The sequence below is a fragment of the Siniperca chuatsi genome, linkage group LG11 (assembly GCF_020085105.1).
Source record: "Siniperca chuatsi isolate FFG_IHB_CAS linkage group LG11, ASM2008510v1, whole genome shotgun sequence".
Taxonomy (NCBI): Eukaryota; Metazoa; Chordata; class Actinopteri; order Centrarchiformes; family Sinipercidae; genus Siniperca; species Siniperca chuatsi.
The window spans coordinates 26668856-26681732 of NC_058052.1; the positions used below are offsets into that span (position 1 = coordinate 26668856).

At 39.9% G+C, this 12877-nt stretch overlaps 1 protein-coding gene and 1 long non-coding RNA gene across 7 annotated transcripts in view; both read left to right on the forward strand.

Annotated features, from left to right (window-relative positions):
• gfra1a (gdnf family receptor alpha 1a) overlaps positions 1-10094 on the forward strand; it is a 104231-nt gene extending 94137 nt beyond the window's left edge. For all 4 annotated transcript variants that reach the window (XM_044213762.1, XM_044213759.1, XM_044213761.1 and 1 more), the window contains 2 exons: positions 4191-4238; positions 6015-10094. In XM_044213762.1, the coding sequence (XP_044069697.1) occupies positions 4191-4238; positions 6015-6167 (201 nt within the window). In that variant the 3' untranslated portion in view covers positions 6168-10094. The remainder of the gene's footprint in view (positions 1-4190; positions 4239-6014) is intronic.
• Positions 10095-11641: 1547 nt separating this feature from the next.
• The window catches only part of LOC122884323, a 40417-nt gene continuing 39181 nt past the window's right edge, over positions 11642-12877 (forward strand). The window contains exon 1 of one of the 3 annotated variants that reach the window (XR_006379862.1): positions 11642-11894. This is a non-coding gene — a long non-coding RNA (uncharacterized LOC122884323). The remainder of the gene's footprint in view (positions 11895-12877) is intronic. The other 2 variants (XR_006379861.1, XR_006379860.1) reach the window with 2 other exon arrangements.

Consider the following 12877-nt stretch of genomic DNA (forward strand, 5'->3'; position numbering starts at 1 on the left):
TGTGGACTCTAGTTTGGTTTCTTTTTTCCCTGCATTGTCTTTGTGTGATGTGAACATATAGCAAGTGAGAAGAAGATTTCTTCATTTTCTTCCTCTTTGGTTTTTAGAGGAAATGAATACACTACAAGCACTGCTTTTCCTTTTTCATCACACAACAGAGCTGGCTGGGCCCACAGCAAACCAACCACAGATAAAACAACATATATACACATGTGCCAGAACGAAGATGCATACATACACACACACACACACACACACACACACACCAACATACAGTCTACTACACGCCCCAGGGCTCCATCAGCCTGTTCTTATGAATATAGTTGACTCCAAAGCAGGCAAGAAATGCCCTGGACAAATATGGAAATCTACCACATGCTAATGTGACTTTTCAGAACAGGCAGGTATTAGGCAAATCCAAAACACGTGGACACGCGGCAGGAATATATATTTGAATTTGTTGACGTCCAAATCTTTTTGAACTGGCAACAAGCATTGCAGTTATTTAATATTATAGGACACTTATAAGGTATTCAAAGGTTTATATGGTTTTCATATGCATGTAATCACAAGCAAAGCTTTCATAGTATTAGTGTGATCTAATTTAAAGGGTCAGTTCACCCAAATTAGAAAGAAAAACAGTGATATCTACCCATGCAGAAAGATACTGTATCCATCAACCTCAGAAATCAGAAAGAAGAGATGGGTATGTAAAGACCTTGGCAAAATAAAATTGAATGTGCCTGCATGTCTAGACAGTACTAAAGCACTAAAGTGCGAAAACATGGATAAATTGCTGCAGGTGTTATATATGGATATAAACAAACCTTTTAATGCATCAGGAAAAAAAATATTGATAATTTATATTTAGTTGTCTAGTGATGTGGTTGTCTTTGTGTTAAAATACCAATTAGTTTTAGAAGTGAAAGGCAGGTCTAATCTTGTGTTTTGAGTGGTGGTCATTTTGGGAGTTGCATGGCCCTTTTGTTTACATTTGGATCACAGATCGGATCCAGATCCAGAATGCACCATAAATTTGATCTCTTATTTCAGCAAGACAAGACTTCTAAAAATCTGCTTCTAAACTGCTGAATTTGTTGTGAATCATAGTGGAGACATTATAACAGGAAAAAAAAAGTGCAGTGGCAGATGGAGCCCTACTTCTAAAAGGAATCTACATTCTAAATTCACATTCATATAATTTAAATTTCCAAATGTTTTGTTTTGAAACACTCAAAGTGCTCTCAGGATTTCTGTCTGAGATGTGAAAATGTTTAAAACTTTTAACACATCTAATCAATGACTCTAAACACAGATGGGATCTCACCATGAAACACAAACTGATGATGAGTTGTGTTTAGTCATTGTGTTCCTCAGACCACTTATAGTTTCTGTTTCCATGCTTGGAATTCTTGGCTTGTTCTTCTGTTTGCATCTTTATGCAGTGGCCTGCAAATACACCATGATTTATAGATATCATTCCACCCGAGCTTTGGCTTTTTTTCTGTTTAGTGCTGAAGCAAAGGTGTAATAACAGAATACGGTTTCTCACTTTCTGTATTACCATGCCCGCTACTTCCTGTACATCCCTATTTTTGGTCTGAATTCACGACACTGTATACTGGAGGCATTTATTATTCTGTCACACCTACAGCCTGAGAAAACACACATACACACACATAAATACCCAGAAGTCAAAACTGGAGTTACATTCACTAACAGCATCCATCCTGAATACAGACATTCAGTATGCAGGTCATTAGAAGCACAGAAGAGAATCGTCTCTTAAGCCACACACTCCTGCACAATCAAACTCATAATCAGATGCTTAATTTACCAAATACAGAACAAAAATATGAGATGTTCAGATGTTGATTACAAGGCCTGCGCTGCAAATCAGCAAATGAACTCATCGTGGGCTTGCAATCAACACAAGTGGTAATCACTTCTGGTATATCTAGAAATGTACCTGAAGAGTAAAGACACAGAGGAGAGAATGAAGATTACCAATGTGATGCGTTTATTTGTACGTTTTTCTGTTCATGACTTCATTGTATTTTCTCACTAATTTTAAACTGGAGTAATATGGTCACGGTTATCGTTAGAGATTTTTAATAAGGTGCATAAGCCATGTCTTCCTTAGAGTAAACTCTGAAGTTGACATGCTTTATGTCGAAACGTTTGTTGCTGCACCTTTCTAAAAAGCTCTTAACTATAAGCAAGTGCTCCTGACCTCATCACTCTAGATCCTGTCTCAGCTGTCCCGTCAGTTTGAGCTCCGAGTTGGTTGATGTGTGGAGATTCCCTCATCCTTACGATATTTTTTATAACTTGTAATGGTGTACTGTATATGATTACATTTTTAGATACAGTAAACATTAAAGTTTCCTGCTCAGCCTTTGTGGAAATTTTATTCATCTCGGACAATTCTGCAGCGCTTGGTTTTTGTCCCCTCCCATTGCTCAGTGCAGGAAGTAATGTGTCCTTTGTAGGCTGAAAGTAACGGTTTGGAGTTGGGGTGGTGGATGGGGGTGTAGCACATCCAACTTTTATGTAGGTGAGCGGATGTTATGTCTTGTCTACCGTATCCTTGATATTTCCCTAGTCTTAACCAGTAGGGCTTTTCCACTGGCACTTTTGGCCACGGCAAGTCAAACCATGCTGCGTTGATTTGCGTTTCCATTAGCAGTTTAAACGCGCCGAGCTGTGCTGAGCCACGCCCAAGATGGACCTTCTCCGGAGTTGGGCCAAGGCGCGCCCGACTGCCTCCAAGCAGGTTGTGGTGACATCAGATGGGCTTCGTCGGCTGCAGGTCTGTGTGTCTGTTTGACCGAGGGCCGGGCTGAGCTACACACACACACACACACACACACACACACACACACACACACACACACACACAGGCCGCTTTGTGTGCGCCTCGGCTGCATTCACACTAAATCTGGCAATGTGGCACCTACCTGCAGGGTTGTGCGGAGGTGTGGCCATCTTTATTTGTGCTTTGGAACAGAACTGCCGTGAAACGTTAAGAAAATAACGATCTCGAATTCACTGCTTTGTTCTCGCTAACGCTGCTCCCTCTCTTCATTCACTCTCATGCTTGCTCGACCGCCGCTGCTCTCTCTCTCTAGCTCGCTCGCTCAAGACACACCTTCAAGCGGGTGGCCCTGTTGTAATGGAGGTGCAAATCCCTGCCGCGCTGGGCTGACCGAGTCGAGCCAAGCCAGCACATCTGTGGGGAAAAGGGCTACAAGTGTTTTAGTTTTCCGTAATCTGAAATGTCAAATTGTTTGTTTTTTGAAATGTTGTTTTTTCAGAAAACACTCAGTTGAGCTGTTATTTGTTTAACAGTCATATGAGTCCTTTTGGAAGACACTGACAAAAATTACAGCACATGTGTTAATATTTCACTATTAGTACGCAGTAAGTTACATGAAAAGTCAAGCAATCAAAGCATCAGTTACTGCTGTCCTCACAGAGCAGCCTCTAACCTTCATTTACACATGTGGAAAATGTGCTTGTGTGTGTGTGTGTGTGTGTGTGTGTGTGTGTGTGTGCGTGCGAGAGAGAATCAAAGACAGTGTGTTTGAGCATGCAACAGCCACTGTATGATAAATCTGAGATGAAATCTGAGTCTGAGTTTGACTGTTCCTCTAAGCCTCGCTGTTCTTCTGCTCCGAGTCAAAATATCAGAGGCTTTAAAAGTTTAACAGGCTCTCAGGGTAAACTCTCCAAGGTTATTGTAGTTTTTCCAATTCAGCTTTAGTTTCCAATCTGCTTTTATGATCAGATCAGCACCAAGCTTTCATAAACGTACAGATTGAATGTGATATTTATTTAAAGTTTAGTCACAGTGTTTGAACACTGATGTCTGTGTGTTGTTGTACCTGTTGTGTAAATGTATTGACAGAATATTTTCAGTCTAATTAGATTTTAGATTGTTCCATCGATTGTTAATCAGAGCAAATGAATTACTGCACATCCTCGTGTCGACTTTCAGTTCAGTCTCAGTGTGACAGTTGTCAAAGCTCTAAAATGCTGCTGTGTTGTGATGTACCATGCAAGCATTAGGAAATGAGTTAGCCTTGAAACTTTATTAATATAAAATCTGTTTGTCATTTGAATCCTGTTTTGTGTGGATGTTTTAGGTTGTAACACAGATTGCGATTCTTTTTATCTTTCTGTTGCAGGCTCAGAAATTGAAGTCTAACTCAACTGTTGATGGTGTCTTCTGTGTGGTAAGTTTGTTGTCAATTATGTAATACAATTCATTTTGTAAAATTCACAATTAAATCACGTCCTGTGTATAAAATGGTTAAGAAATTTAGTTCTAGACAAAAAATAACATTCTACTTCCAATTTAACTTCTGATCAATTGAAACATCTACATGCCTTTGAGTGGGACAGGATAAAATATTTGAAGATATTCAATAACAACAACTAACTCAAGGTTAGGCAGGTCAAGGAATATACCTCCCCATCTTACTGTTTTGGCAGCAATTGTTGTCAGTTAAATTACTGTTCCCTCAAAACGTCCTTATAAGAGGTACTCAGAGTAAACCTTTCCTCACCTTTTTACTTCTTTGTTACAATTATGTTTCAGTTGGTATCTGTATGGCAGCCAAATAACAAACAAATTAACATCCTTGAATGCACTAACAGAGTTATAACAAAATAGCAAAAACAGAAATTGAAGATGCCTTAAATAGTGACAAATCGCCTGTCTTAAGCATGTTTTAAGACTCTGCAAGCTGCATATTAATATTGCATTGCCTTTGGATATGATATATTGGTGGTATAGGTACGCTGTGCACACAACTTGTGTTGGGAGATGAAATCTCAAACCGTTTCAGTATTTTATCTTAGAAAACAATTGTATTTAAGACCACAAGGCAATTGCTCGAGTTACCAAATAATCACAAACTCTAATCTGACCTCGCTGATGGAAGTCTCTCACCTCCCTCTGACAGTGATTGCCACTGCAATCTTTCCTGCCTCCTTTGTAAACTCCTGTTCTTTGTAGTTCCTTTGAGCCCGAAATGGTATTGTTGCTTATCTGGTGGCTTTTAAAGTTCACTGTAAATGTCATTGTACAATAATAAGGCGCTGTTATGCACTGGACTGGCATTTAATAGAGGCAGGGACAGGTCTGGGGGAGATGACCCGGCCGTTAGCTTGCAGCTTTATTAGCAAGCCAAAGACTGGTGGTGAAGCTCTATATACACATATTTATGCATGGTGGCACATGCAAATGCACATGCAAATACACATACACATACTTTTTAGCTTTCCACTGTGGCATTCTAGTTATAAAAACAACCTTTTGCTACTGTGTCATATAAAATGAATATATTTAAGAGTTTTTATAGGTGATATTATTGAATTAAACAGCCTAATGTCTTGAAGTATGCCACGATTAAAATGCAACCTAAAGTCCTCCTTTATGTCCCAGTGGGTACCGGCAAACAAATCACCAGGGTTTTGAAAAATAAAATGGCTTTCTCCAATGTGTGATGCATAAATGAATAAAGACCTAAAGACCTAAAAACGTGACAATGGCCCTTGATACTTGAAATGTTTGACAGCATTTTATGTTATTGTTGTTGTTTTTTGGGGGTTTTTGGGCAACCAGTTGTCTCTGAATATACATATTGTCCAAGACAATGTGAGGTTAATCTTACATTGAGAAAGAGGAAATTGATATACACTAACCTTTATTTACAATCCAGATTGAGCATATGCTTTAAAGTCAGATTTTGGCACATGCTCACTATTTTCCCCATAAACTACGTATCGGACTATATTTGTGTGTATTTTCAATATTGAAAAACTTGTACCCCAGTTTTTCTCTTCACCTTTATTGCAAGAGGACCATGTCCAACTTCAGTCATTGACTTCTTGCAGCAGAAAACACAACAACTTTTGGTTGTGTGGTACATCTGTGAATCTGGGTTAAAATGAGTTTTTACTATACTCAACTCTTTCTCTCCTATCCCTCTCTGTCTCTCTCTCAGGACCCTCAGATAGACGGTCCAAGTACGTCCAACACCATCCTGAGGAACTCGGCTGTCTCCAGACGGCCTGCAGGCCTGGCTTCTCTGCTGCCCCCGCTGCTCTGGCTGTGGTACTGCAGCCTGCTGGCGCTCTCCTCGCCGGGCATCTTGTAGCCTCGCCGCTTCACAGCAACAAACTACAACGGACTGACAAACACACATTTGTATAAAAGAAAAGGCAAAACAAGAAATTATATCCTTTCTTCTCAGTAACATCTGTTGTATTTTTATTTCCCTCTGGATTCTAGCTCTCTTTTGATTCCTACTTTGATTTTTTTATGAATTTTTGAGAAGCTTTGTTGTTTTATTGTTTTTTGCATTGCAGCTGTGTGCTAAAACGGTGATCTACTATACGTGTTAACTCAATTTGGCTGTGTGTTCGCCTTGGGGTAGTTGGGGAAAAAAGGGATGTAAAGCTTCCGTGTTGCTCACCTGGGCAGAAATGAGACAATACTCAAGGACAACATTCCAATAAACCACAGCTGGTGGCTCTTGGAAAGGTACACACAATGTAAATTAACATCGATTTTCGGAGTCGTCAAATCAGTTTTCACCCACGTCTGTTTGTGTGTTGAGGCTATAGGTGGGATCTTTTGCTTAAAAGTCACAGTCAGTTCAGTAACGGCTACATTTTATCACTTGGGCAGCCTTTTAGGTGTTATTCGGTCTCCTCTGTGGTTTGTGTATGTTTTGATAATGACGTGATCTGGTATTTTACATTTTTATGAAAGGTCCACATGGATATTTACTTCACTTGAAAGCCTTTTTTTTTCAGGGTGAACACCAATAATTTAAAATATCAGAGAAGTTAGAACATCTGCGCCCAAAACGTCTTTACTGTAGCTCATACTGAACACACATCGCCGCAGGCAAAAGCACACAGGCAAAGACCCACAAACACATACTGCACATTTTCACACATTCAGACAACACACACAAAAACACACACAGCGCCAGGCTTTCTGCTCCCTTTTTTTAACACCTGGTTTTTGCCAACAGAGTGATACTCAGAGATCACAGGACAGTAGGTTATACGCTGCTGTGGATGGCTGAATCCACTCTACTCATTAGTGATTGTACATACTTGTAATTGTTAGAAGTCCGGGCCATGTTCAGTGTTTTTCTGTGGAAGGTGACAGAGAAGCTGCTGCAGTTTCACCTGAACATTTTGTTTTATTTTTTTAGTTTTGATGTACTTTGCTGCACTGCGTCCACAAAAACAAGAGCTGAGGAAATAAGAATAGGCTTACTGTTGTAGAGTATATTCAACGAGAAACTCACACCTCCATTGCTGCAAAGCTCAAAGCATCCTTTTCTGTCAGTTCAGCATTACGATTTATTGCCTCAATTGTGAAACTGTCGACGCGTGTTTGGGGAGGGAGTGATCGCTTGAAATTGACCATTTGCTAAGCCCTTAGTTACTGTCATGACAACTGTAAAATTTCGTATTCTGGCGTAGCATGTATGCAGGTTACCATACCAAGTGGCAGAGTCGCTACTCGAAATTGGTAGTAATTTCTAGAATAATTGGCCTTTGATTTCAGATAGAAGTAGACAAAAGCACACTTCAGAATTTTTGCTGGTGACCATCATTTATTTGACGGCTAAAAGAACAACTGTCGACTGTAGCTAACTCAGAATGGATTTCTGTGTGCTGATTGGAAACCTTCTCCAGCTGACTTACACAGCTTACTACAGCTGACCTATTTGAAAATGAGAACCCTGAATCGTGTTACGCATTTGATGCCTACATCGAATGCAAATCTTTCTAACTCAGGACCGCGATATAAGCAGTGGTAAAGCTTAGAATGTAGATCCCAGGCAAACAGTCATCATTTGATGACCCATGTAGAAGACATGGAAATAAAGGAGCAGCATTGTTGTATTGCAGGATAGAGCTAGTTAGCACTACAGCATTATAAGGAAAAATGTAAGCTTAGGCTGTTATTTTATTATAATGTAATTCCATTTAAATGGTTTTATACAAAAACATACTTGGACAAGCAACACAAATGTGAGAAAAGAGAAACGGCTTGCGGACTAACGGATGGGTTTGATAGCGGTATCCTGGGTAAACATCCTCAAACTCAACAAAGAGCAGGACAGACCCGAGACTCTAGTCGCATTGGAGCGGCTGCCCCGCAGTGGATGTTCCAGGCTTTTTCTAACATAACTTGGAACTCAACACAAAATAATGTAGTTAGCTATGATACGCTCCTTGGCTTTGGAAGTAACGCTATTGTACTACTCTAGCTAGAATGGCATTTAGCCAGGTGTGCTAACATTAGCAGCTAAGAACTCACAGTGTTTAACCCATTCCTTGCACTTCTGCTCTCGCATTTATGGTTGTGGAAAGGTGAAAAAACCGACACCACCCTTCAGGCTTGTTGGATACAGACTATGGCTCTTTTTAGTTGCCCCGTGAACACCACTACAAAGCTTAAAAAGCTGCTTTGCCGAGTCACAGTTGCCAAGTTTCGATCAAAGAATCATTGTTTGGGGGAGGGGTTTAGCAAATTCTGTCTTTTTATGAACCCGACTCAAGCAATCATGCGACATGTGACCTAAGTACTGTATGTAAATCGTCAAAGCATTCTGTACTGTATGTCGGCTCCCGAGGACTGCTGGGAAAATTAGCCACAGCATTGCAATCACGTTCAGCTCTCTGATGTAGACGCATCTGTTTTCATCAGCTTTTCAGATGGAGGCATATGGTTTTTGAATTCTCCCCACAGGAAATACAAGCTTTTTATTTTGACAGACTTCCCGACAACACATGATCAAGACGTTTACATACATCGCTGCGGCATGTTCAGCAAGTTACTTTAGCCATTTGGACACTGACAGGAGCATTTCTGACACGCAGCTTGGGTTTATGTAGCTTCTCAAAACATGATTAATGTATAGTAGAACTTAAATGTTATTTACCGAGCATAAACATGGTATATGCACTGTATGTACTTGGCTGAAACTATAAATTGGACAAATAAATGTCTGATGATATTCTATTCCAGAGCATTGTGAGCTATTTTGACATTCAGATACAGTACAACATAGAGTACATTGAATAAACCAGAATACTGTTTTTTTATAACAAATTATGTGTATATTTCTCCCAGTATGTACATGATTATGGAATATTATTGCATCTGAGAAAGAGGATATCAATGTAACTCTCCTACTGTAGTTAAATAGCCCCATTTATGACATTGCTTAAATATAGTATTGATTTTTTTTTTTTTTTGGCTAAGATTTGAACTTATTTTTCTACCTTTTACTAATTTTTTGCTGTTTTCATGAGCTGAAGTGAATGAGATGGACCAGCCATGGATAGCTCATATTTAAATTTTTTAAGACTGTTCAGTGCCGTTACGGTAATTTTTTTTTTTTACTGCTGAAATAATTATGGTGACAATAACTAGAAGTTGAGCAAGAAAGAAAATTGGCATTGTATGCTGATTGAGAAGGAAATAAATTAATGTTTGAAGACAAATACATTCTATACAGTACCAATGAAGGCTTTTTTTATGGTATATTTGACCAGACGTGAGCAAGTTGGAAAATTCCCACAGACTGGATGTGTGCATTTTGGATGGAAAGTTAGAGAGAAATGTTATGAGCTGCTACACGACAAAAACCCTTAACTGGGACTGATTACATTTCTCAGAACTGTGTCTTACAGTATATCTGATCATTTTATGTCTGAATCCCAGTGTCATATCTTCATTGGCCCTGGAATATGAGATAAAGTAAAGTTTATTGAGGTGGATCAGTGCTTCACCTTTCTTTGAAGAGTTCCTCCGAGCTCAGAAGGCCTCAAAACTAGGGACACCTCCGATGTAAGGATCCCACTTTTGGACAAAAAAGTTAAAGATGTTACATATGTTTGCTGTCCATCTCCATCCCATCTGTTGTTTAAAAATACCAAACATGGCTTTTTGGAGATGCAGACTCCCTCTGATATCTGGCATCATTAACTTCTTAGCTTGTGAAAATGTAAAATCTATTGTACAAAAGTTATGATTAAAAACTGTTAAATCACCTGTTTGTATGTGGTGTTATTTCTCAAGGATGAGAAGAACTGGCATACATATGGAAAAGACAGATAGGTGACATAAACGATTAAAGAAAGTTTGAGGTCATCGGAGGCGAGGCCTGATAAGACCTTACGAGTTAATGTTGCCGACCTCGGGGTTACCAAGCCAAAGGAAACGTAAAGAGCAAAGAGATGAGACCGGATAAAGAAAGAGTCATCTGAGGTTTCTGACACATTTTTATCTTTGGCCAACTGGTATGAGGAGGAGAGGTCACATCAGGCCGGCTGAGCACTCTGTGATACCGCATTATCCGGTGCTGCATGAGGAGAAACAAAAGGTAAACCAGACACAAAGAGACAAAGTTCATCCTGTAGGACTCAGGTGGATGTGTTCACCTGCGAGCAACTTGGCTGATGAGTCAGTTTATGTTCAATTTGAGTCTATTACTACTTATACTACCCTCTGAAACTTCTACTGCTATCCAAATACCAAATAACTGAACAATGACATTAAATAATCTTCAGGCATGTGAACCTCGTATATAACATTACGTTATTTTAAGGAGTCATTGCAGCTAAAAAGCAAATTTGGTGGAATGATTTGGAAATAGTCCAAAAAAGTCAATTAAACAACTTACTGTATTCTCCAAAAAATGTTGATGTGCATTCATTTAGTCTTTAAAATAACAGTTGCAGGAAGGCTTTATGAGGCTGAAATCAATTCTCATCCAATTTTCGGAACAAACACAATCACCTTGTAGAACAACGAGGAAGGCAAGTGGCACCTGTTAAACACAGGCCACTTTGTTTTTCAGCTCTGTAAGAAGCTGTGTCAATCAGAATATGAATGCACAGGAATTCCGGTCCATTAGCGACAGACACAGTAGGTTGGGTATTTATTACATGTAGAGCAGCTGGGGATGGAGGGCTGCAGCCACACCCAGGACCAGAGTCTCAAGGGGCCCAGGCGGACCACCATTAGCAGTCTGTGAACAGTAGAGTGGGGACAGCAAACGTGGACCACTTTTTTGCAAATGTGCTAGGGCACTACTATAACTTCTGTATATTCACTCAGACTAATCCTTTTTTTTAAAAATGGTACAACCCTTATTAACACTCTCAGGGAACTGATTACCTTTCAAAAGTTATTGTGCTGAAGAGGCACACAGATCTACAGCCCTTTTTGCAGCAAAGACAATAAATGAACTCTTATGGACAATTCAGTGTTTCCTGTAACTACAAAATTAATTAGATTGTGTTTTTTTAAAATACCATTTCAATCAATTAAACTACAATTAACGTATAGTCCAAATGGCCTTGAAAATACTGATACTATTCATATAACTACAAAAATAATTAAAAAAGTACAACTATCTGTTTTAGACAAATGAATATGTTTGCTATTAATTAATTGAAAATTGGACATATTATTATTATTTTCAGTTACAATGCTACTGTTGGCTAATGTGGATGTAGAGCTCGGGAATGTTGACGTCATACAATCACGGATTGAATGCACCACCCGACGTGCACGCTAAGTGAAGCAAATCAAACACACCCATAATGTTGCATGCTGGGTCTGACTGAGCTGCTCGTGCGCGCGGTGACCTCTGCCTGCGCGTGCGCGGCCTTTCTGCCATTTTAACAATCCCTGTTGCAACTGTTGCAACTCATTCTCGACTCCTAACTATTGAAACGTGTTAGAGGAGCGAGTTTGTCGCAGATAGTTGTAGTTAAACACGGAGAGGCAGCGAGCAGGAGCCGGACTTCACCGTGCGGAAGCTGAAGGAGGCCCGTCCCGACAGGTGAGCAGGTGTTGTCACTCTCTACACACACACACACACCTACAACTGCTGCGTGTACAAACTGCGCACGCCTCGTCGTTTGTATTTAAAGATTTGGGCTGTTTGATTTATGTACCTCATTAGGGCTTCAAGAAACTCTAATATGTTTGTGCTGGTTTATTATTATTATTGTTATCATTGTTAGTTGTTGTCTGCCGCTTCGGCTCAGATTCCCGTGAGCTGGAATGAGTTTGGCCCAGTAACGGGAAATGATGCGCATGCGCTTCCACAGAAACATGAGCGCAAATTAAGGCCCTCACACTAAGTCCAGCTCAGCGCGCGCTACAAAACCGCCTCTTGGACCACAGAAGTCCGCCTAACTAGATTTTCCGCCATTTTTTTTTGAAAAACACACTTTTGGCATCTCCTCCTAAACCCGTAGGTCCGTTTGCTACCAGATTTTCGGTGGATTATCAAAAGTTGTATAAAGCTTGTTGACATCTTCTTTACTTTTCAAGATATTGACCAGTGGACTTCAAAAGGGGCGTGGCTCAGCACATAAATAGCTCAAAGCCAACAACCATTGGGCCAATCATCACTGAACTTCCAGGATATGTCCGCATAGGGACCTGAAACATACCCTGAAAGTTTCATTCAAATGGACCACTAGGGGGCGCTACAAGGGCAAAACATGTGCGTGGCATAACACGAGTCAGACTATGATCAGAAATTGTTTGTTTTCTAAATTCTATTTGTGAAAATGCAAAAAAAAAAGGGAGATTTCACTGCTTTTGTCACGTCAAGGCCACACTGACCAGGTCCAGATCCAAAGCTTTAAACTTCTGACAGTCTGTGTTGGCTCGAACCCAGAATTGCTGCTTGCGGCTATATGTAATGCTTATTGTTGCATAGGCTGCAGTGTCCATAACCCTTTTTTATTTGTTGTCGGTTATTTTTGTTGAATTGCAGAAATTCTATCCTCCTTTTTTTGGTTAATTGTAGTA